The following is a 25,604-nucleotide window of genomic DNA, read 5'->3' on the forward strand; positions in this document are numbered from 1 at the left end:
TCTTTAAATTTATATTAATATAATTAAACATAGTAATTTTGTCATTTAAATCTAATAATATTAACATCTGTTAAAAAGTATATTTTTAGTAAAACTTAATTTCTTATCTGAGAATTTTCTTACTCCTTGATCAGTAGCGATTGCAGAAAAGATTGAAATGAGAAGTGTTGTTACTATCAAGCTTATATGCTTGCTCACCATTAAAGTAAACAAATTCAAAAAAGTGGATAAATTAATTAAATATATGGTTCTGCTGTCATAAAAAAATATTTACATGGACTAGTAGATTATATTTAACAAGCTCTTTCTATTAATATTTCACAACTTATGAGGCCAAGATGGAATTTTTCGCTACTTTAAAGAGCAGAAAGGCATAGATAGCCCAGAGGATCGAAATAAAAATAGGCCTACATTCATCTCAGGGATCTAAGAATGTCCATGTAAAATTTCAGTACAATCGGTTGCGTGAAAGCAAAACAAAGCTACTTTCGCATTTATAATATTATTAGGATTAGTATATATAATTTTTGGAAATGCTTTGAGTAAGTTTTATAACTAAATAAAACAAACTGTCCAAACCATCCTTGCAACCCCACTAATATTATAAATGCGAAAGTTTGAATTTTTGGAGGTTTGTCCTCGAATCACACTGAAACTGCTATACGGATTGTGCTGAAATTTGGAACAGGTATAGCTTTGGGTCTAAATTAACATTTAGAGTGCTTTTTACCACCCATAACACATTCATTTCACCAAATAAAGTCGAATTCAAATTGAAAAATTAGTTTGTTTACATTCGAATGTTATGATAAGAACGAAACGTATTTTCACAGCTGTTGACAGCTATAGTTCGACAAACTTTCTGAAACATCTGTTTACATTTGAATTTTATCATGTAATGCAGATAGCAAATAAAAAATTAATATATAAATTTTACTCCAGATTGCGCCAGTGACGAATTAAAATCATCTAATGCATTAAATACTGTTATAAAACTAACCTTAATGAACAAAGTTACGAATGTTTTCACATAAGTTACTTTAAACTGGTGGGCTTCCTTGACATTATGACATTACATTTTAACAATGGCTTACGGAAAAACAGAGAAATGAATACTAACATACCTTAACGATTCATTCTTGCCCTGGCTACAGTCCAAAAAACAAGTGTAACACAAAACTTTAATAACGATTATTTTGGAATGTTGCATAACCTTAATAAGGGTTTCCTTCTTATAACGGAAGTACATAAGAAGTAGGTAAGACTTTCCCCTAGGTCGTAATAGGCTTTTCAGTCCTAGCAAACTCAACTATGTCAACACGATTTTGACCAAAGTAGATTTCCGAGAACTAGATAATTGAACGTATATAAAATTTGATCGAGGCAATATGGCAAGCTAAACTGTGACATAGTAGGTAAGTGAATTTAAATGGTCTTAAGTAGGCACTATTTAACCGAAGTAGGCATCTCAGTCCTACGTAAGTATATATATATATATATATATATATACATTTCTTCTTCGTCAGAACAACAAGGCAAACTCTACTATAGTACTGGAACTATCTTAGACCTGAAATTTATGGTAAGGACTGGAAATATATGCTTTTTGACCAAAGTAAGTTTCCGAGACCTCTGTGATCTGAGATTTGTGTTTTCTTGATCGGGATGACAAGGCAGATTCAGCTGTGACGTTATGTATATAATTAATTAGAACCAGAAATGCTCCTACACGTGCCAAACATGATATAATAATTAAGTTAAACTCTGATACTACTTACCACAAACTTAAATAATATCTACCTGATGTATGCCTACTTACATTTTAAAATTTTTATAATAACAAAAAAAATTTTATGATAAATGAATTTTTATCATGGAGAACTTTTGACATAAACATGTAATAACATTGACACAACTAATATTTGTTCTTATAATGTGATGTTATATTTCTGACACTAATGCCATTCTCTATGATTGTTGCAAATAAAGTACATTGTCTATTGTCTATTGTCTATTGACTCCTATCATATTACATCATAATTGCTTTTACTAAGTAATATAAGGACTTCGGTTCTAAGATTGTGTGCGAAGCCGCGGGTAACAGCTAGTATATAGTAAAACTTAAGGAAATACTTTGAGTATACCTAAATAAAATTTACTTTTCAAATCGCTCTTAACACACGACTAATTACTGCACTAATCACTATCCACTCAACTAACTAATAACTTAATTACCTATATATCAGATTCGTGTTGTCTTGCAGCAATCACAAAAATACATAAAAAACATGTATATTCTATGAAACTGTGAACTTTAAATTGCAACCCTGTGTTGACGCGACCAGAAGAGGGCACCTTCCCAGAGGACTAATTATTTACCGTGGATCCGCCACTACATTTTCCCTATCCAAACCTAACCAGCTTTGATGAGGGAAAGATAAACTAATAATTTAGATATGGTTCCGAAAAGTTCCCTAAATATAACACTTAATCCTAGAATCTACATACACTTCTACCCGGCCTACTCTACACGATAGCCGCACAGCGACTCCGACACAACCCCTGCTCTCCGCTCGCTATCCTAGCAGGAATCGTCCTACCAGAACCTGACCAATAGAATTCCAGATAGTAGGAGGCCCATTGTTTAAGCTATGACCAAAAGGTCAGCCCAGCTGGTTATCGTGTTCGCAGCTACTGATAGATTACGCGCCAAATTCAAATCTATAGTGGCTCTCGCTGAAAAATCTCCAAGAGATTTGTTAATAACGCACTGAATAAACCAACAGCTCCTACGGACATTCTCTATCCTGTAGACAACCTAAGCATTATAGACTATTAACATTATACTGTTTTGGATCTTAGTACTATTTGCCTGTACGATCAAAGCGTATACTAACTCACCCTCCAGCCGATCAACCATATTGTTGAGATAGTCACAGGACTCCCGAATTTGATGGTCCAATCCAAAATTGGCCAGTGACTCAGCAATCACATCGTCCAGGTTGTCGTGGATCATCTGCATTGTGTCTTCTGACAGTACGCTCTCTGAAATACCAAAAGAATTTAATAAAAAAGCTTGATTCTGAAAACTTTAAGGATGTGAGTTATAAATGTACATGACGAGGATGGATGTTGGTACCATCACAAGAGATATGAACGACTGTACTACGTGTAGCACTTGCAGCTCTGGTGTTATTCTATCTCACCTACTTCGGTTCATATTGCTGCCTCTGTGAATACTGTCATGATTTCCCTTGGTAACCAATACAATAGTTCCGAAGCCATCAAAAACTTCACATTCTGAGTCGATCATCGGATAGATTTACATATGGAAGAATGGTATCTGTGTGTTATGAATGACATATAATGACTTATAATATGAAAAAAAATAGCAATAACTAATATTCAACCCTAAAATTGGGCCACAAACTATAGTGACATTTGTTTACGGGCAAATGTTCATGGAAACAGGATTTTTCCGGACATTTGCCATCCTTCAGTGAAACAAGAAAACAGTAACACTACGTTTCGAGATCTGCAATCTGATCTCTTCTTCAGGTAAAGAACTAACCTAATACATAATTACAAACTAGGTTAAAATAAACAAATCTTACTAAAGCGTTGTGGCACGCCTAAGTCAGGAATCACAACCTACATGTTGTTTGTCAACTTCACTAACTCTAAAGACATGCACTTAATACAAAACTATACCAAACACTAATCATTAAAACTAAACTAAACTACGGAATACAGGTCAGTCGTAGGTGGTTAGTAGACGAGTGACGACGTATTGTGACCTGTATTCCGTAGTTTAGTTTTAATGATTAGTGTTTGGTATAGTTTTGTTTTAAGTGCATGTCTTTAGAGTTAGTGAAGTTGACAAACAACATGTAGGTTGTGATTCCTGACTTAGGCGTGCCACAACGCTTTAGTAAGATTTGTTTATTTTAACCTAGTTTGTAATTATGTATTAGGTTAGTTCTTTACCTGAAGAAGAGATCAGATTGCAGATCTCGAAACGTAGTGTTACTGTTTTCTTGTTTCACTGAACGATGGCAAATGTCCGGAAAAATCCTGTTTCCTTCACAATCCTTCCATCGTCAAAAATAACCTTCAAACAAACAAATGTTCATGTATTTTCTAAAACTTATTTCAATTACAACCGTGACAACCAGTGATAAAAATCTAATATGTTTTATATATATATATATATATATATATATATATATATAATGCTATTTGTAAAAGAACAAATGAACTTCTTTACTTCTTTTATATTCTAGCATGATTCCAAATTGTGTGCTGAATTTAGAAATATGTGGTTTAAAAAACTTATACTGTACATATTTTGATATCAAACTATATAAAAAGGTTACAAAACATTTTCATCCCCAAATTTTGTTTCACACCTGACTCAAGTCTATAAACAAACAATTTCAATGTGTCTCCAAAACAGCATTTGTTCAGAAATATATAGATTTCATGAATTAAATGTATAACTACCACTAATATTTTTATGCTTATTTTTAGAATTTGTAAATAATGAACACATTTGATGTTTACATCGATGATGAATGTGCCGCGTGGTTTGTATTGGATCATAGTCTCTTACCAGAACTCATGTATCATGTACTTTTCTAACTTTTAAATTTTGCCAAAGTGGAATGAATGAATAATATCAGGGCTTGGGATTTGCTGTTGAACTAATAAAGCTTGAAACCACAAGCTTGCACAACACAACAAGGATACAAAATAACAGAAGACAGATGTAGTATGTAATCCTGCTAATAAAATATCTACACCAACGTAGATCAAGGTTATTTATAGTCAAAAAGAAATCATCAGTTTTATAGAACACTTTAAACAAACTGTATTTCAGTTCTTACCATTATCTGAGATGCTCTCCTCATCTGAATCCAGCAGAATAACATCTCTATGGCTTGGAAAATCTGCTGAGAAGAGCGGCTTTCCTTCCTTCAGCAAGCCAGCCAGTTTCTGATGATAAACAAAATTTAATTCAAAAACACCAACGCATATTATATATATATAGTCCTCTTTTCTTAAAATTGTAATTCAATTTGTTAAAATTTACGTGCTTATCAACTTCCTTCATGTATTACTATGATAGGATAATATCTTAAAACAAACTTCTCAAGTTAATTTTACAACAAAAACATTGTTTTTGTTATAGAATCAAGAATCAAGATCTTTATTAGCCATTAAATAATTTTTACAAATTACAATAGGCTTCGTCAGAGTAAGTCTAGATTTCCTAAACCTATATTATGTACTAGAACAATGTTAACAATTTAAAAAAGGTTAACTAAGATATAAAATTTTCACAAGACATATACTCTTCAATTGTATAAAACACATTACACTTAAGCCACTTAGATACAACTTTGTAAAACTCATTATTTGGCAACAATCTAATTGAAACAGGTAACTTATTAAAGAATCTCAACTGTTGGTATTGGTAACTTTTCATTGTTTTACTTAATCTAATATTTGGTGCAACCAGGTCTTGTTTGTTTCTTGTTTGATAATTATGCACTAAACTGTGAGTATTAAAATTATTTATATTTACTTTAACAAATATTAAATTGCTATAAATATACAAGTTGGTAAGTGTCATGATTTTATATTTACAAAAACTTGCTCTGCAGGATTCTCGATTAGATAACCCAGCCAATACCCTTACTGCCTTCTTTTGCCATGTAAAGGATTTTTTTGCAGCACTAGAATTACCCCAGAGGCGTACACCGTAACTTAAATGGCTGTGAAAGAGACCAAAATAGGCCATCAATAAAACATCCGGGCTCACACAATACTTTAGTTTCCTTAGTAAGAATAACACTCTTGACAATTTCTTACAAAGGCCATCGACATGTTCATCCCAGCAGAGTGTACTGTCTAGGGAAATACCAAGTAGTTTAAACCGATTTTAAAAAGTTGTCATTAATTCTGTCTAAATTATTTTTCAATGAAAAAAGTATACTCTCAGTCTTACTATTGTTTATAACCAGATTATTGGCAGAATACCACATTTTCGCTAGTTCAAATGAATTGGTGAGTTGAGAATTAACTTGTGAAACACTAACATCAGAGCATATCAATGTTGTGTCATCAGCGTATAGCACTGATGTTGAAGGTACATTATAACTAAAATCATTTGTAAACACTAAGAATAAAAAGAGTCCAAGGACTGAGCCTTGAGGTACCCCTGTACTTACATTTAACACATCAGAAGAACAGTTATTTACACATACAAATTGTTTTCTATAGCTAAGGTAACTTTCAAGTAGTTGCAATTCTTTATTCCTAATACCGTAAAATTCTAACTTTTTACACAACACTGAATGTGACACTAAATCAAATGCTTTGCTCAAATCAATTAAACTACAGCCAGTAACAAGTTTTTTTTCAAAGCCCTTGAGAATAATGTCAATAACAGACTCAACGGCCATATTAGTGGAGTGATGAGGTCTAAAACCAAACTGAAGGGGATATAGCAAATTGTTAGATACAAAATAATCATACAGTTGCTTCAAAATGCAGGATTCAATTACTTTACTTAATATGGGGACAATTGCAATTGGACGATAGTTCTCAGGGTTATTTCTGTCACCTTTCTTAAAAATAGGTGACACCTTGGCAAATTTTAAACACTGAAGAAAACTACCTTCAAGAAATATGCGGTTTACAAGATAAGTAAGTGGAACTAATATTACATCTATTATACCTTTGATTACATAATTGGATAAACCAAATACATCCTCACTTCGAGAGTTGCTCATCTTGTTAACTACATCTTTAACAGTTTTTTTGTCAATTGATTTCCACCTGGTCATTTTTACATATTTCAGGGGGGGGAAAATTCCTCAACAGATCCGCCCAATTAACATTATTTGACATGTAGTTTACTGTGTTAATTTGTGTATTTGTAAAATAATTGTTCAATACATCTGCAGAGAGAGAATTTTTTATTGTGTGTTCAATATGCCCTGATTCTTTTTTAATAATTTCCCAAGCCTTTCTACATTTATTTTTTGCATTTTGAATCAATTTATCATTGAGACTTATTTTAGCTTCACTGATAGCTTTGTAGTACAATTTTTTAAACTGCATGTATTTATTCTTGTCAAGTTGGTCTGAACTTAATTTCCACTTATCATATAAGGCGAGCAAGAAAGTGCGCATCAACCGGAGTTTGGGAGTAAACTGACTTCTTGTTAAGTGATCACCTGGTTTACAACTTAATTTGACACTAATCAATGGACAATAATAATTAAAATGAGTTACCAACATATCTACAAACATAGAAAAAACACCATTTACATCATCGAAATTACTTAAACCTGACCAATCAACACCTCTTAAGCACTCTCCTAAGTCATACAATCTATCTTGTGAAATGAGACGTTTTTTATATGGTTTGTTCTCACCCTTCTCTTTTGAAGTGATTGAAAGAGAAAAACTAACAAAAACACCTGCATGGTCAGAGATTATGTCCTGTTTAAGCAAGGAGCAACTATACAATTCCTTGTTGATATTAGTATACAGATTATCCAAACAGGATGTGTTTCTTGTTGGCAAGCTATTCGTGTTGTATAAATTTACTGATCTAAGAACGTTTAAGAAGTACTGCACATGTGGCGTATTCTGTTCTAAGATATTAACATTTAAGTCACCAGCCAGGGCAAAAAACTTGTGGGGCTTGGTCATTAAATATACTAATAGGTTTTCTAAATTATTTACAAAAGCATAAAAATCAGAATTGGAAGTTCTATACATACATACAATAATAAAATTATATTCTATCAGCCTAATTACAGAGGGTTCACACACAAAATCAAGACAGTATTCAGAGACATCAATTACTTCATATTTCAAAGATTCCTTTAATAAAATTGACGAGCCTCCGTGAATGTGAGGAGGTTTGCGACAATAAGAGGATGCTAGAATGAAACTATCAGGCACATACAATGAAATTTCTTCCTTCTCAAGCCAGTGTTCATTCAAACATAAAATATTAGTGGCATGGTGCTTCAAGATTGTTTCCAAATGACCAATTTTGTTCCTAAGTGATCTGATATTCAATGTCAATACCTTTAAGTTGGTTGAGACTGGTATGTCAAATGTTGTCGGCTGTTGGTACTTTATATTATTCCCTAATCTAGATTGATGATAACAATATACAGTACAACAATACGAACATACAAATAACAGTATTTGTACATTTTACTAAACTTAGACTGTTAACAAAAATCTATTGGATGTTTGGATGTATAAGTTTGTTAAATAGTGTCACAAACTTTTGTATCTGATAGTACTCATCATTTCAAACAAAAAATATCATATAGACATATGTGGAGAAATGTCTCATTTAGCCGCTAGTTGCCATTTTTTATTATTATTATCTCTAAAACTAGTTAAGATAAAGCAACCAAATTTACCACACAGCTTTGAATAGAAGAGAAATATTTTAACAAATAATTGAGGAGGTCTATGGTAAAAGGGCCCTCCCCTTTTAATAATGCCCAGATATACCCTTTTTCCGGAGATGGTCCTTTTCGATTTATGATGTATCTGTTGGCAACAATGCAAAATTTTATCATTGTATCTCTATTCATTTTCATTTTATGAATCTTTTTCTGTGATGCACAATGATGCCAGCTGCCAGTTCTGCTGTTATTCTCTTAAGTGAAAGTGATTTGACTAGGTTATGTCGTGTAGACCTGATGTAAAGTGAGGTTAGTTTTGTTGAACATGAGTGTTAATCCTAATATTGAAAACATCTCAGTAAGATGTAAGAAAGGAAAAAAGAGGCAATCTGTTGAAGACCGTGAAAGCAATAAAAAATGTAGGTATTCTGGAGGAAATTATTTCAAATCACGATCTGAAGAGCACAAGCCTAGTAAGACATTTTGTGTTCCAGTTTTTGGATTCCAGTAACCCACATTTTTCCATGTTGTTGGTCACACTTTTGGACAGAATGATAGGAACTTCTGGGGAGTCTATGGGGCCAAGGTTAAAACTGAGGAGAAGATCCACAATCTTCAAAAGTACATAGAAATCTTACAAGCTGCAAGGAACAACCCCAGCCCATTCATCTTGAAAAATGGTGCCTCTTTGTTAAAATAATTGGGCTACAGGATTTCAGAATGTTTTTCAGAAGCCAATAACATCCACGAGAACGGCTTATAAAATTATGTCACATTGTCGTCTTCGATACCCACCTTTGGGAGGAGTTCTGGTGTCAACTTCATATTTTGGGGCTTATTGCCCTTTTCAGTACTTCAAGGAAACATGAGGTTTCTATTGATTACGAAACTCTTCTACCAGCTGATAAAGTTAAAATTAATGCTGCTAAGGAAAAGGACATTCGAAATTTATTTAGATTTCTTAATAATGAGACTGACGTTAAATGGTTTGAGAACGTTTTCCAAGAGTCTCATAATGGAACTGTTTCTCTCACAGAAGAAGAAGAGACAGCTGCTACTGTAGACAATCATGCTAATGAGGAAATAAACTAAAACTAAGAAATTGACCTCCTAATGTAAGAATTTTAATTGTAATAAATATAATAGTTATTATAAAATTGTGTTTAAATTCATTGTTAACCATAACATTTCCTTAGTGCATGCAGGTAAATAGACCTAAGTTACAAAACAGGCACAAAAACAAGATAAAAACATTCTACAAATAATTTGGACCAAAAATTATAGCCTAGCCTTTTATTATGCAGTCCCCATTGGGTTAAAGATTATTAATGAAAATGTTAATAACCGTTTTTTTATACTTGGAGCTGTAAATCTTTGGAATAAGGGCTTTCCTTTGTAAAAAGGGCATATAAAAACATGGCTGACTGCCATCTTAGGAAAAAGGGCGTATTTTTTTTTTTTTATAATAATTTATATTTCAAATGCTAACTTAACAAAATATCTCTTAATGTAATATAAAAGTTGATATTCTGAACTTTATTTTGTTTGCAGGTTTTGAAGCCATAACTCTTATGTGTAAAAAAGTACAATCAAATCAATTATTGTTTGCCTGTTTCCCAAAAGTATGGTTTCTGGTTATCAGCCCTTTTACCACAGACCTCCTCAATTGTGTTATTTTCTTTAATATTAACAAAAAGGTGCCTGTTGCAAATTTGTAAAGTAAAATAACAAAAAAACCAGTATAGTAATAAAATATTTGATAGACCATCTATTTTTAAAATGGTATTACAATTCAACAGTACATGTTTCAAAGAAATCCGTCAATGCTTAAGCTAGCACAACCACTTTAAAGATACGCTTGCACAAGCTGGGAGCACCAATTGTATGTTGTATATAATATGGGAAAACAAACGCATAAAGACATCTTATAATAAAGAAAGAAAAGGACTTTGACAGAATCTTTTAACCCTGGAACAATCAAACGATTAGTGACTAGTCGCTTAAGAATGTTTCTCCAACGTTAAACCATTAGTCGTTTTTGCAGTCTTCTTTTTAATCAAACTTTTGCTGTTGAAAATCTGATTTAAATAGGACAAATTCAGATTAATTGGGATGTTTTATAGTTTAATTTGATGTATTGTTTATTAAATAATAATACATAGTAAAATTATTATAAAGTTGCAATATCAAACAAAGGTTTGCCATTTCTGCTCGTCAACTTCGACAGAATGCAAAATAACAGGATTTTTTCACCTACTTTTGATGAGGGAAATTTTGTTCGGGTAAAGGGTTGGCTACACCAATGTGTTCATAATTTCTTCTTCAACAAGAGCAACTGCTTTAAGTACGTTTCTTACTACTCTCGGGTCTAAAGAAAGACATCTATTGCAAATACGGCTAGCGGCATTTCTATAATGCCAAATGACTAGTTGCTACTATTTTGTGATTTTAAATTTTATTATAGAGTTGTGATTTTACAAAGTGACATCAAACATTTCAAAATTTCATTTTGAAATTTGACAAATGGTGAAATTTTCTAAATATAATAACTATAATGAAAATAAATGTTTTTTGTAAGTAAATCTGTGGTTTTTAGTAAGCACGAATATTTTTTCTTAAAAAAATTAAATAGTTGGTGAAAGGTAAAATTGTATGTTTTGCATAAAGAACCTTTAGGGGAACATTTTGTATATTTTGAAAAATAAACAAAACTTTTTTATATTGTTTATAAGTTTTTATGTTGGAATTTGTTTTGTTTACTTTTTTCATTTGAAACTCTAAAAAAATCCTATATTTAAATACAAATATTTATTCAACTGCATATTTAAATGTTCCTTGCAATGCACTGAAAAAGAAAATATATAATAGTATATACTTTACTTCAATAATAAACATTCTATATAGGTTTGAATGATAGTGTGCACAAATAGCTAAATAGTGTCTGATATTGCACGAATTTCCTCAACTCTTATTTAAACCAAAAAGTAATTTTGGCTTAGTGACTGATAGGTAAGCTTGTTCTAAATGTTTTAATTGGATTTTGGAAGAATCTTCAGGCGTTGAAAAGACAATTAATTCAAACCAGAATTTCTCCTACACACAGTGATGAGAGTCCAGGTTGCAAAAGCGATAATCTCTTAATAGTTCTATAATGTCTTGTAGAGACACAGTCACTAGATCATTACTAGTCTACTGAATGTTTTTAACAAAAGTGTTTCTTTAGTTTTCTCTAACGTTTTTAAATATTCTATAGGTCGCAGTTGTACGTTGAAGTTGGAGAATCAGGTGAATTTACTCTCCACTATGTAGCATCACTGTACTGATCTATTGTTTACCTCAACTGTTTTTACAACAGCAACTAGTTTATCATTTCACAGTATCAGGTGTGTGTATTATTATGTGCTGTAAAAAATGGAAAATTTAGAATTGTTCAAATTGGTTCAATGGAGAGTGGCTTTACTGTTCTGCTGCCAATTTAAATTAATTTGCACCAGCTGGGACACACGCAGCCAACCAAATTGATGCACAAGAGGTTAAGAGCCAGCTGTATTGATGATTGTCTTAATTGAAGCCTAGAAAAAACTTAAGTTTAAATTTTAAACCATGCTTTTATTACTTTATTTTTTGTTGTAGAACTATGGAAGATGTCTTATTTTAAATAAAAACTTATTACATATAAATACGTTTCATACTTTCTTCAATATTTTTAACAAGTTATTCAGAAAAGTACCTCAAACTCTTGCTTTATTGATTAAATACACAAAAAGTTAATACTTTACAAGAAAACTCGAAGCATTTTGATGTATCGTACACATACTTTAAAAATGTGACAACTCTCATAATTAACAATAAAAATAAAACTTTAAGTGTATGAAATCTAACTCTGTTCTAATATTAAAACTTTAACATTGTTTTAATACAGTAACTTTTCTTAAGATACCTTGCAATGTAAAAACAACATAAACATTTAAAATATCCTACTTGAAGAAGAAAAGAGCTATACTAGTTCAACAGGATGTTCACTCACCTCTTGGTGTTCCATAACTATGTTGAAGCACTCCTCACAGACTTGTTGGTCCTTTGCACGTTTGAGCCCAAAGTATGTCAGCACAAACATGGCTGTCTTTTCCAAGCCCTCCCCAGACATGCAATTTGGGTTCACACATTTTAATGCAGCTGCGGGTTTCTTTCTTCGGTTGCTCTCATCTTCATCATCATCCACTAAACTGATAACCTCAGTTTCTTTAGCAGTTGATTCATCGGCTTTACTACAATCTTCTGATCCTTCTTTGTCACACGAAGGTTCTTCCAGTTCTAAAGAAAAGTTTCTTCTGAACTCTTCATTGTTGGCTAATGCTGAACGCATTAAATCAATTAAGTCAGCGTTAGCACTGGTGTCAGAGAGCTCATCATCTGACTGCTTTTTGTCAGCATTTTCATCGGTTGATTCAGATATTAGACATTCTGCGATTTCAGTTTCATTGCTGACAGACTTTGATAACGAATCTTGTTTCTCTTCTGAACTTTTTCCATCAACACTAGTTTGTATACCTGTTGTACTTTCCTCTATTGACTTTGATGAAACTGATCCACCAACATAATTTTCATTGATTTCATCCTCTTCAATTGAATCCTTTTTGTCAATAGCCATAATGGTAACTAATGGCTCTTCTGTCTCTAAGATGCTTAGTTCTTTCTCAGAAGCTTTATCTTCAACTTCCATCAATTCAATTTCTGTTTTCTCAGAAACTTTATCTTCAACTTCCATCAATTCAACCTCTGCATCACTTTCCTTGGTTTGATTCATTAGGTTTTCGTCAGAGTTGGGGTTTTCTTTAGTATTATGAACAACCTGTTCTTCAATTTCATCGCCTGAACTTACCACACCATCATCTAGTTTAAATGCATCGTGTTTACTGCTATCTTTATCCACTTCCTGTTTAGATGAATCAATTTCAGCAGTAGTTTCTTTTAAATTAGAACCTGCATCAGAATCCTCTTCAGAACTTGAAACAGCTTCATCTAGTTTAAATTCATCAATTTTCTCCTTGGTTGCCATCTCTGTTGGTTTTGATTCAATTGATACATTTTTACCATTTTCATCCTTTAACAATTCTAATATTCCTGTTGCTAAATGATCAGTAGAACCTTCTTCAAAAACTGAAACCTCAAAATTTTCAAGAGTTATAGCAATCTCACTGCCATCTTCAGTTTTCTCAACAAATTCTTCTACCTTGGGAGGTGGGCTGGAATGTGTTTCAATATCCATGACTTCTGCATTTGAGGTACAACTTTCGGTTACACTTGGAGAAATTTTTATGTCTTCTATTGCTTGTGTAACTATCAGAGTATCATTGGGTGTTTTATCATTAACATCAATTGATGTATCTTCATTCAAATTGGTACTAGTATGACTTTCCAAGTCTTTATGTTCCTTGACCTCACAATTATTTTCTGGTTGTTCAGTACCACTTAAAACAATAACAACATTCGATGTTTCACATTCTTGTTTGTTATCTTTATTTTCATCAACATCAATCTTTACTTTTTTATTTTGATCTGACTTACTCTCATCCTCAGTAGTATCTATTAATATCTCCTGAGTGTCTCCTGAATTAGTGATATTCTTAGTTTCACTACATTCACTTTCAATTAATTCGCTGTCTTCTTTTTCCGAAGACGCCTTCAGAGATTTGTCATCAACAGAAATATTTTCTTTTAATTTATCATCATCAGTACTTTCTCTTTGCAAAAGGTTTTCTAAACCATTTTTGTCTTGTTTATCATTTATGGGGATGTCTTTTTTAATATTACTTCCTAATTGTTGGGTTCCTTCTTTATTTTCCTTAGACAAATAAGAAGAATTACTTTCAGTTTCTTTGGTTTCTAAAGAGTTGCTTTCAATAACCTCAACATTCTTGGTACTATCTTCTTTGCTTTCAATTTCTTTTCCACGACTGTTATCCTCTTCATCTTTACTCTTACCACTGCATATTTTATCTTCTTCCTCATCTTGAACACCCCGATCCATTACTTCAATGGCACTTTGAACTGCTTCTTTTGTGGTGAAAAAATCTTCATCGTTAGTGCTATCAGCACTATTGAACCCAGAACTTAAGTCAGGTTTTACAGGTGAGTTTCCAAATTCAAAAAGTGCTGATTTAGTTTCTATTTTTCCTATTGTAGCACTACTTCCAAACATTAAAGTTGGTTGTGTTCCAGAAGAACTAGATGTTACATCTTTTTCTGCCATTACTACAGAAGATGGAGGGAGATCTTCAGACGATTTATTTTTTTCCATGACGCTGTAACAGAAGAAAGTGTAAAAAATAAAACAGTTTTAACATTGTGTATGTTATATTACATTTTCTTATCATTCTGTGTTATTTAATTATAAAAAAAGATATCTTCCAACGGTAGTTAAAAAATTTTAAAAGATTGAACTGACTTCTTTTTACTACAAAGAAAGACTAGAAATAGTCTTATCTTACAGCTTACTGCAGAATCAAAACACAAAACTACTTTAATGGTCTAAAACAATTAGCCTATTTGGTATTTTGTCAGTAGTCTTGTTACTTCACCATACATCAATACTTTCGTTATCAAATAGTAGCACTTCAGAGTTTAAATACCGTCAACCAAAATTATTATATACGGGGACCTGTTACCAAATTCTATCCATTGTTATTACCATTACTATTTATTATTACCTTAAATTGTTTTTTGTTTATTAAACTTTTATTACTTGCTCGATTATGAGTACATAGCTGCAGATCCTTATTGGTTTCTAATCTTAAGTTATAAAACTTCTTTTAAAACCTAATATTAACATAGTCCAATTGATTTGAATTGCATGAAAATATGGGTAGCTCTCCCGTTGAGGACTGTCAACATTGCAAATCATTGTACAAACCCAACACGATTCCTAGACAGAGTCTTAAATATTCATTTCTTACATGAGCTGAAGAATGGTGGCTCCTATTGTAGTTGGTTTGATATTCTACTGAGATTGAGCTTCCAGCAGTCTTTTTTTTCTTAGATGACACCGCTAAACAGTCAAAAAAGATATGCTAAGCAGTTTCAGTTTCCTGGTTGCAAAGACGATATAGGAATCCATCGTTACAGAACCCTATTTTAGTCAAACGACTCCTGAAATAGCCATGTCCAATAATGAAAGTAATTACCCTCCTTAAGTTATCTCTGTCCATACCACACAAGGAACCAGCAAATGTGACATTGGAGCTCCCAAGAAATTTCTCACAGATTTGATGGCCAGATCGAAACTCCCACCTATGACCACAATTTTTGTACTTAAAGCCTGGGAACGGCTAATATCACAGACTAGCTGAGAACCAACAAATGTGGCCTGAGCTCCTTTTTTAGCCAAGACCTAAGCTCATTACCCATAATCACACAGTACCTCGGTATCCAGTACAACTGAACTTCGTTTAGAGAACCAAGCACTGATAAGATTTAAAGGCAATTTCAGTCTGTTTGGCATCTAGTATGCCAAAGATTAAATTTTGAAGAACTTTGTTGATTATGGTGGAGTGACCCACATCCAGTACAGATCCTCCCCAAAAGCCAACTGTCATCAATTTGTGCCTCTGCTTTAAGATGAATATCAAGTATAATTTTTTTTTAAATCTTGCTTCTTTGATGAGCCATTGGGCAGCATATTTTCAATGTTGTGATGAGACTTCCAGCTCTGGCAGTCTTTGAAAATTCTATATCAATAATCATCTGGAAATAGATAAAGATTTTGAAACATTTTGTGTCAACCTCAGCAACCTGATTAAGTCATATACCCCTTTGAAGAGTCTTGAAATGCTAATCCTTCCCATGTTGATTTTCCCATGATTTGAGGAGATTGGACCTAAGGAAGAAAAAACTTCATAGCTCTTTTAATACCACTTTGAATGTACAAGTTTATATGGAATGTTGTCATGTAACATCAACTGATTTCAATGAGCACTAGTACACCTACTTTAAGTAATGATAGTTTTAGTATCTTGTCAGGAATGTAAATAAGATAAATGGTCAAACTAATTATATTAAGAAAAATAAAGATGATGTAAAGTTGAAAAATGGTTCTGAAAAATCAAATTTCACAATTTTACCATCAAAATTGTCAATGCCTCTCTAATAAAATAAGTATTTTGGAAAATGTTTCAATTGAATTAAATTTAGACTTTTTATGTCTTACTGAGCACTGGATGGAATATAATGAGGATATGTACATACTCAATTAATGACTTAAAACATGTAACCAGTTATTGTCGAACTTCTAAGATCCACGGAGGTACAGTAATTTTTTCTAGGTATGATCCAACCGTCTTAAAATAATGGATGACATCAATGGGCTCTCTATGGAGCTAGATTGTGAAATTGCATGTGTCGAAATTTTGGAAGTTGAGCTTGTATTAGTAACTGTATATCGTAGTTGTAATGGTAATATTGAAATATTTCTTTGACATCATGGAGAAAGTATTAAGTTACATAAATCGTTTAAATAAGCAATGTGTTATATGTGGTGATTTTAACATGAATTTTCTGGGCATGAATGATAAAAATGCAGTAAACTTTGTAAATCTCTGTTGTATGTATGGAATAAAAGGAACAGTTTTTGAGCCTACTAGAGGTCTCAGATGCCTGGATAATATTTTTACTTCTCTTGATAATAATTATACAACGATTGTAGTTAATAAGCATGTCAGTGATCACCTTGCACAAGTTTTTACATATTCTTTTGAGGTTGATCTTGAAAGTAATTTTTATGATAAGAGTTTTAAAAACTGTAACTAAAATAACTGAAGCAGGCATTAGAGAAATTTTAAATATTATTTATTGAAAGAAAATTGGAAGGAAGTACTTATGGGCAGACGATGTTAATGTTGGCTTTAGTACATTTGTACATATCCTAAAGTATTACTTTGATATATGCTTTGTAACTATTGTGAAAAATAGAACAAAAAAAATAAAAAGAAAAAATAGATAGGAAGTGTCATTGGTACAATTCTGAGCTTCAAAGAATCAAAGATAGATTAGATATTCTCTACCATTTTTCAAAAGAAAACGAATATTGCATGGTACAAAAATGAATATAATACCTTGAAAAACATGTACAGAAGTAAAATTAAAGAGGCAAAAAAGCATGCAAATACTAGGTTTAATAAAATAATGCCAAAAATAAAACAAGGGCATTGTGGAGTATTGTAAATAGAAATAAAAAAGTGTAAAACATAAGGAAAGTGTAAATAATTATTTTAAGCCTGATGATTTTAATGAAATTTTTTATAAATGTTGCCAAGGAATATGTAAATGTGAACCAAAATAATTATAGTTTTAAGTATTATTTAAGTCAGAAAATTGTGCCTCATGATACAAGCTGTTTTATTTTTAGAGGTATAACAGACTGTGATATTTTAGATATAATAAAACAATTAGCTCCTAAAAATAGCATGGATCATTTTGGTATGACGGAATTGTTTAGTTAAACAAACAATAACTTATTTTGTAACACCATTGACTGTTTTAATTAATAATTGTTTAAATTTAGGAATATTTCCTGATGTTTTAAAAAATCACCAAAGTTCATCCTATTTTTAAAAAAGGTAAAAGGAATGAAATAGGAAATTACAGGCCAGTTGCTATTGTGCCGGTTTTGTCTAAGGTCATGGAATTTTAGTCATATGTAAACAGTTTATTACAATTTTTGGAAATGGAACATCTGCTTTGTAGAGAACAATTTGGATTCCGAAAAGGTTATCAACAGCTCAAGCTGTTTATTTCTTTGGTTGATATGGTTCTAGACTGTTATGAAAAGAAAGACTTTGCTGCTATAACTTTCTGTGACCTTAGCAAAGCTTTTGACCGAGTGTGTCTCATAAAATTTTGATTAAAAAACTAGAACATTATTAATATTAAAGGGATAGCTTTAGAATGTACTTAGCTCTTACTTAAAGAATAGATCTCAATATGTATAAGTAGTAGAAAAAGATATATCTCTGTGTAAACCAATAACCTGTGGAGTCCCACAGGGCTCATGTTTTGGGGCCTTTGCTGTTTTTAATTGTAGTGAATGATTTGAGTGTAAATGTACCTGCAAATATTGTTTTATACGCTGATGATACCACTATAGTAACTACAAATAAAGATTATAACAAACTCTTAGAAGACTACAAATTGAATATTAATCTTGTAGAGAACTGGCTCACTGCCAACAACTTGATTCTAAATAATGATAATAAGACAACTACTGTAAATATTTAGCCTCAGAGAAGATCCTAATGAGACACAAAAAGATATATTTCCAAAATTTATTAGGTTTGACTTTTGATCCTAATTTAAATTGGTATCAGCAAATTGTAGGGGTTAAAAGTAAACTAAGTAAAAGTGTTTTTGCAATTAAACGTTTATGTGGTGAACTTGAGGAGAAAGCTCTTATACAATCTTATTTCGGACTTTTTTCACTGTCACTTAAATTATGGTTTGGTTGTTTGGGGCTCTTCTCCTTATGCAAATGAAGTATTCATCATCCAAAAAAAAGTGTCAGAATATTGGCAGGAGTCAATAAATATCATAGTTGCAGAGAACTTTTTAAACGTTTTAGAATTTTGACATTATTTCTTTATATATACAACAATGCCTACTTTACCTCCGAGCTAATTTTAGAAAAAGTAAACCTAAGGAAAAATGTTCACAATTATGAAACAAGAAGTCATAACAATATCAACTTACCTCAAACTAGACTAGCTAAAACCGACAAAAGCCCAATGATGATGGCTATTAGTAGGCTTGCCATAATTTTTCACGGCCGACCGGGACGCCTCTGTTCGAAATGCGTGGGGGGGGGATAAATATGAAAGTCAAATTAAAAATATAAAAAAAATTTGTGTATAATTGTATGAATTTAATTTAATTTCTAAATAGCATAAAAGTGATTATATCTTATAACAATAAAAATACAGTTTGGGTTATAATTTTTACACGGTTTTCATTAAAAAAAATTGAAACCATTAAACAATACAAGCCTTACTTCAGGCTATGCCTTAAAAACATTGACAGCTATAAAATGTAAAAGCAAGGCTTATTTTTTTAATTCCATTCGTATTTTTCACTAGATTAAATCAATTTATCAATTACTTAAATCAATTTATTTTTTCATAAAATTCAGTGCAGCTAACTGAAAATTTAACTTTGCATAACATTAAATTTCGAACTGTGGATTAATGCATTAATCCTCGATCATCACTCCAGGCAATGTTCATCATGAAGAAAACTCTTTCAACTGGAGCAGATGTTCCAGGAAGACAGTAAAACATATTCAATTATAAGTCCAAGATTTGGCACTGAAATATTCTGCTGTTTAAAAGAATGGAACAGCTACATCCATTTTTCTTCACTTGGTTTCTTCTCATCTTCTTTTTCCCATACTTCTACTTTTGATGCCCAAAATCTCATGGCAAGGACAAGCTCATCAAAAGGTTCGTCGTGTTTATCTTGAGTTTTCCGGTACTTTTATTAATTACTTCTGCAATTCTTTCAATGTTTTCCCATGAAATGCTGTTTTCATTGATCCAGACGAAATCTTGAGCTTCTCCAAAAGTATCTTCCCAAAGTGTAATGTAAGAAATAGACCTACTGTAAAATTCGTTAAAATCACTGGTCATTTGGTTACAGTCAACATTGCTTTTACCCTTAAGTGTTTTAAGGACCGTTTTTTTTGCTCCCATATGGGATGAAGTTAGACTCCTTTATTTCTTGCAAATTTTCCTTCAACTTTTTTAAGGCATGTACAACATCAATAGCACTGGATTTGTTTTTTCTCCATGGCTAAAATAGTGTTATTAAACAATGCTAGCTGACCATGTACAAACCATAGGAACAAATACACCTCGCTCATCATCAAGTAAGTTCTTTATCAGAGATGGATACATTTCCTGAGACAAGAAGTACTCTTTCAAAGCAGAAAACATTTGAATCATCCTTTCAATTGTTGGCATAAGGGAGAGAAATCTAGTATTTCCGTCTTGTATTAATTTGCTTTGTTCAATATCTGTAAAATTCGGCAGAATTCTTTGAGTTGAGTAACCCTTACAGTGTAAATGTGAAAATAAATGTAGATTTTCACAACAAGGGCCTCGATTTCAATGGGAAGCACATCTACAGCAGTCTGGACAGCGTTGTGGACCGATATGAGCACCACAACCAATACCATTTATTGACGTTCCAAGTTTATTCTTTATAAGAGCAAATACATTGTTTTTCCCTCTTCTCTTTACTCCATCAAAGTTTGTATTGCAGTTATCACCACAAAATCCTACAACTTTCTCTTCTAATTTTGTTTCCTTTAACAACTGTCATCAGGTGATTCCAAAATATTCCAGCGGGTTTCGCCTGGTACAGATTTAAAAGTCTAATAGCTTGACTTGCACATCAGATTCCCTGTTTAAAATAACGCACAACTATAGGAACAAGTGTAACTTTTTTTTTTAGTCTTTGTAGTCTTTTATAGTTGTGTAGTCATCGTGAACCTCTAGACTAAACTACAACTAGGCCTAGCTCAATTGTTTTTAAACATTCGGCTCCTCTGACGTGACCGGGACAAGCAGGCAACCGGGCGGGACACCGGGACAAGCTTGCAAAAACCGGGACTGTCCCGGCCAAACCGGGACGTATGGCAAGTCTAGCTATTAGACTATACAATAAGTTACCATTAGATATAAGGATGCTAAGTGATATGGAATTTAAAGCTAAAACTAAATTATTTTCTATGTAAAAGATCATTCTATTCAGTGGAAGAGTACATCTCAACAGTGTGGACAAAAAACAAGACTTTTAGAATATTCATTGTATTACAAAAGTTGTAAACATTGTATTGGACGTGCCAATGTATTTGTGTGGAATTATTTTCTGGCAGAATAAAATTCTTATTCTTATTCTTATTCTTATTCTCATGTTAGTAACAAGTGCAAAGAACAATTTACGCTCTGTTACAAGCATTAAATCAACGAGATCAACGGAGCCATGCAGATCAACATGAAAGCTTTTTGGGTTCATATGAACCACACCAAGAGAACCTCTGGAACCAGTGCTTCAACGTTCCTTTATGATAGTTTTGCTGAAAACCCACAGGATATTTGTAGCCTTTTTGCTGAGTACTTTTCATCAGTATTTAGACAGCCCAGTAAACTTCCTTACTATAGCTAAATGATGGCTTATTCTTCCTCTTTTAATGGTTTCTTTATCACATGTGAAGAAATTTAAAATATTCTCTCTACTCTGGATACTAATAAAGGAGTGGGGAGGAAACAGGATTTTTACGAATATTTGCCATTGTTCAGTGACAAAAAATCAGTAACACTACATTTCGAGATCTACAATTTGATCTCTTCCTCAGTGAATAGCTAATCTAACATGCAACTATAACCTACGTTAAAATAAACAAATCATACCGGAGTGTTCTGGCATGCATAAGTCCAGTCCTGACAATGAAGAAAAGAATAAATAAATAAATAATACTAAATAAAAATGTCTTTTTATTAGAGCGTTTCTAAGTATACAAACTTCTTTACAGAACAACTCAAGTCAATTTTACAACATAACATACGCAAAATACTATAATTTAAATTAAGCTAATATTAAATACTAGATACAAATAAATCATTGAAACTATATTAAATGGCTACTTACAGGAACAAAATCTACTCACATAATTTAGTTTTAATACTTTTCTTAAATGAAGCTAAGTTGACTAGACTTTTGAGGTAATCGGGAAGGTTGTTGTACAATTTTGGCCCGAAATAGGAGAAACTCCTCCTTCCGAGCTCTAAATTTACTCTAGGAAGATGAAGACTTCCTCCGTGACGAGAGACTCTTTTTGACACTTGATCCCGATACAGTAGTCTCTCCTTAAGGTACTGGGGTTCCTCAAGAGTTAGGATCTTGTGGACCATACAAGTAGTCAGTACTCCACAGACCACCTCCATCAGCATTAAGTTCGCAGCATCACGATAGGAGGATACGTGATCAAAACAAACTTCAAACAAAGAAAGGAGTGGGGTCTGACAGAATTTCACCATTAATATTGAAGCATTGCAGCAGCATTCTTGCTTTACATTTAGCCATCTACCTTTCTGCCTTTAGGACATTTTCTCACTGTCTGAAATGCGAAATTCTTGGATGTCCAAAATTACAGACCAATTGCTATTCAACCTACTTAGGCCAAAGTGTTTTATCACTTGTGTTCACAGACCATTTATTTTGTTACGAGTCACATTAAAACTGCCCAGCACGATTTCTTTAAGGGTAGATCAGCTGAAACAAATCTTGTTTTTTATTAGAAATCCTCTCTGCTTTCAAACGAGGCCACTAAGTTGAAAGTGTATACATCGACTTGTCAAAAGCCTTCGACAGGATAAGCCACAACACCTACTGGCTAAAACATGTGCTCTAGGTGTTGCTGGTCCTATGCTGAAATGGTTTTGCAGGTATCTGAGTGATCACTATCTGATCGTAAGATACAGTGCAAGTGAACCGACAGCCTTTTCTGTACCATCTAGTCTTTTCCAGGGTTCTCTTCTGAGTCCTGTGTTTTTTATCATTTTTATAAATGATTTGGTTCTTGTCATCAAACACGCCTAGATTTAACTTTGTGCAGATGACACTAAAATTTATAATGAAGTGACTTCTGAAATTGATTGACAATCCGACCTGAACAATGTTGTCACATGGTGGTTCAATAACAAAATGGTACAGTACTTCCTTTAACCTGATGGGCTGGCATGATAAATTTCAACTATTCACTTGGAGGCAATCCACTCAAAAGGTCTTCAGTGGTTAAAGACCTTGGAATGATAATATCTTCCAATAGAACATTGAGTTCTAATAGTCACCTAGAGCATTGAGTACTTTGTATATCCAACTAGTTCGTCCCCTCTTGGAATACTGTTCTCCGGTCTGGTCACCCTATCAACTGGGTCAGATTGATCAACTTCTGAATCCTCCTCCGAATCCTTGGCACACGCCTTCACTTACGGTATGCATAATTGTGGGTGACATTGGCCAACTATTTGGACTTCAAACTTTAAGTACCGGGCGCAAGATCTCAGAGTGGAAACGATTAGAAATGCTGAAACTATTGAATACAAAAACATTCTAATTATGGTTATTTCAATTAATTATTGCCAGATATTTTTAATATGTTAAATAATAATGCTTTTCCAAATTAATTCAAACAAAGTAAATCATTTGAATGGTATTTGAGTAATGGCTGCAAGTACAATGTTGATTTAGGTACATGTTTTTTTATGTAGGTATCAGGTTGTTAGAAACGTTCATCCTTCAAAATAGTAAAATGTAAGTACATTTTACACGTTTTAGTTATGCTATAACGGGGTAGGGTACGATAAGCGGACCCGGTTTTTTTATATCGAAATTGGCAAACGATATTACTGAATCATAACCATCGATATAACCAATTGTTACTGATTCATTATTTTGGACAATGGGTAGGGTACGATAAGCGGACCTGGTTTTTTATATCGCAATTGGCAAATGATATTACTTTATCATAACCAACGATATAATCAATCGATACTGGTTAATTATTTTGAACAATTAACTTAAATAATCTATATCAACAGCTGTAAACAGTTTCAAATAATACACATAAAGTAATATTTCAATTTTGCATAAGTTACATTTGATTATTAAAAATGGCAGTCAATTTTAGAAAACTACACGACATTGCTTTGAAAGATGATAAGACATGTTTTACATGGTTTTAACATGTTGGACTCGTACAGAAAAATCCACTATGTGAAATTTGTGGGAGAGAAACAACTGTAACTGTGAGAGGAGCAAATATGGTCGTCTTCAGTTTTCCTAATTTTGGTTATAATAATTTGTTTCATCACTGTAAATATTAAATTCATATTTTAATTTAAAACATATGATTGTTATTGAGGACTATAGATACTCTTATATCGATTGATAGTTTAGAATTTTAGATGCGAATATTAGGTATCGATGATTACATTCTTCAATATAAAAAACCGGGTCCGCTTGTAATTTGGTTCATAATTTTGGTTTCAATACTTAAGACAAACATGAGCATCAATGATTCTATTGTCATGGTGGCTGGTTATTATATCACAGCCAAAATTTATAATTCAGTATCAGTTGATAAGGCTGTATCAATCGTAAAATTATGCAATATTGTTGTTAATATCAGTATAAAAACCAGATCCTCTAATCATACTCTAACAATGAAGAAATAAAGTGGGACCAAAACATCTTGAAGACAGCATAAATCAAATCAAACACATACCAAATGGTTTTGTTTATTTACATTTAGAGGATTAAAAATGTTATTTTCTCTTCTTAAATCTCCATTAAATTATAAAGTAATACACTTATATTATTGGTAATTTAAATATTAGTTTATAGCAATAAAGGCATATTTTTTATTAAATTAAATATAATTATAAACAATGTAATATAACCATAACTATAGAACTAACCTTAAATCACAGGTAATTACGACGTAATCAAAGTATATTTTAATTTCTACGAGTCTCACTTTGTAATGTCAACTTTTAAAAACTATATCAAATATTAGGCCTACTTATTGTTCACAGCAAACATTTTTAATTTGTACCTATATAAATCTATGTATTACCCAAACAAATCAGCAGAACCGAATCCCTTCCCTTTCCACTCCACAATCATAGACCACCACAGCATTAAACCAAGTCTGTCTCCACCACCGTGAAGTTAGCGTCACTTTATCGTCCAGACCGTCTAGTGCATCAATGTTGCAGTCATCAATCTGAAGGCGATAACAAATATTCAAAAACTGAGATAAATTGTATAATACTAATTATAAAAACGATCTTTCACAAAATCAACACAGTTTTTTCTATTTATTACTTTCCACAAAGGTTTCCCATTAAATGTGTCATGAATAAAAATCCCAAATATAATACCTAAGTAAACCGTAGGAATGTATCGTAAAATGGACGTCCTCTAATAAATGCCACTCCTGAGACTTAACCAAACAAGTGCCCGCAATGGAACTTTGTACACAGATGCTCTGTAAGCTGAACTTTAATATACCAACGTCAAATAGGTGGTGTCGGCCGTCAGAGGTCCTAT

The 25,604-nt window shown here is 32.5% G+C and overlaps 1 protein-coding gene across 2 annotated transcripts in view; it reads right to left on the reverse strand.

The window, feature by feature from the left end:
- The window catches only part of LOC124365706 (histone-lysine N-methyltransferase eggless), a 127,367-nt gene extending 102,175 nt beyond the window's left edge, over positions 1-25,192 (reverse strand). For both annotated transcript variants that reach the window (XM_046821648.1, XM_046821647.1), the window contains exons 1-4: positions 24,971-25,192; positions 12,472-14,749; positions 4,887-4,995; positions 2,902-3,045 (exon numbers count right to left, since the gene is read on the reverse strand). In XM_046821648.1, coding sequence (XP_046677604.1) covers positions 2,902-3,045; positions 4,887-4,995; positions 12,472-14,745 — 2,527 coding nt within the window. In that variant the 5' untranslated portion in view covers positions 14,746-14,749; positions 24,971-25,192. The remainder of the gene's footprint in view (positions 1-2,901; positions 3,046-4,886; positions 4,996-12,471; positions 14,750-24,970) is intronic.
- Positions 25,193-25,604: the final 412 nt, after the last annotated feature.

Source organism: Homalodisca vitripennis, chromosome 7 (assembly GCF_021130785.1).
Source record: "Homalodisca vitripennis isolate AUS2020 chromosome 7, UT_GWSS_2.1, whole genome shotgun sequence".
Taxonomy (NCBI): domain Eukaryota; kingdom Metazoa; phylum Arthropoda; class Insecta; order Hemiptera; family Cicadellidae; genus Homalodisca; species Homalodisca vitripennis.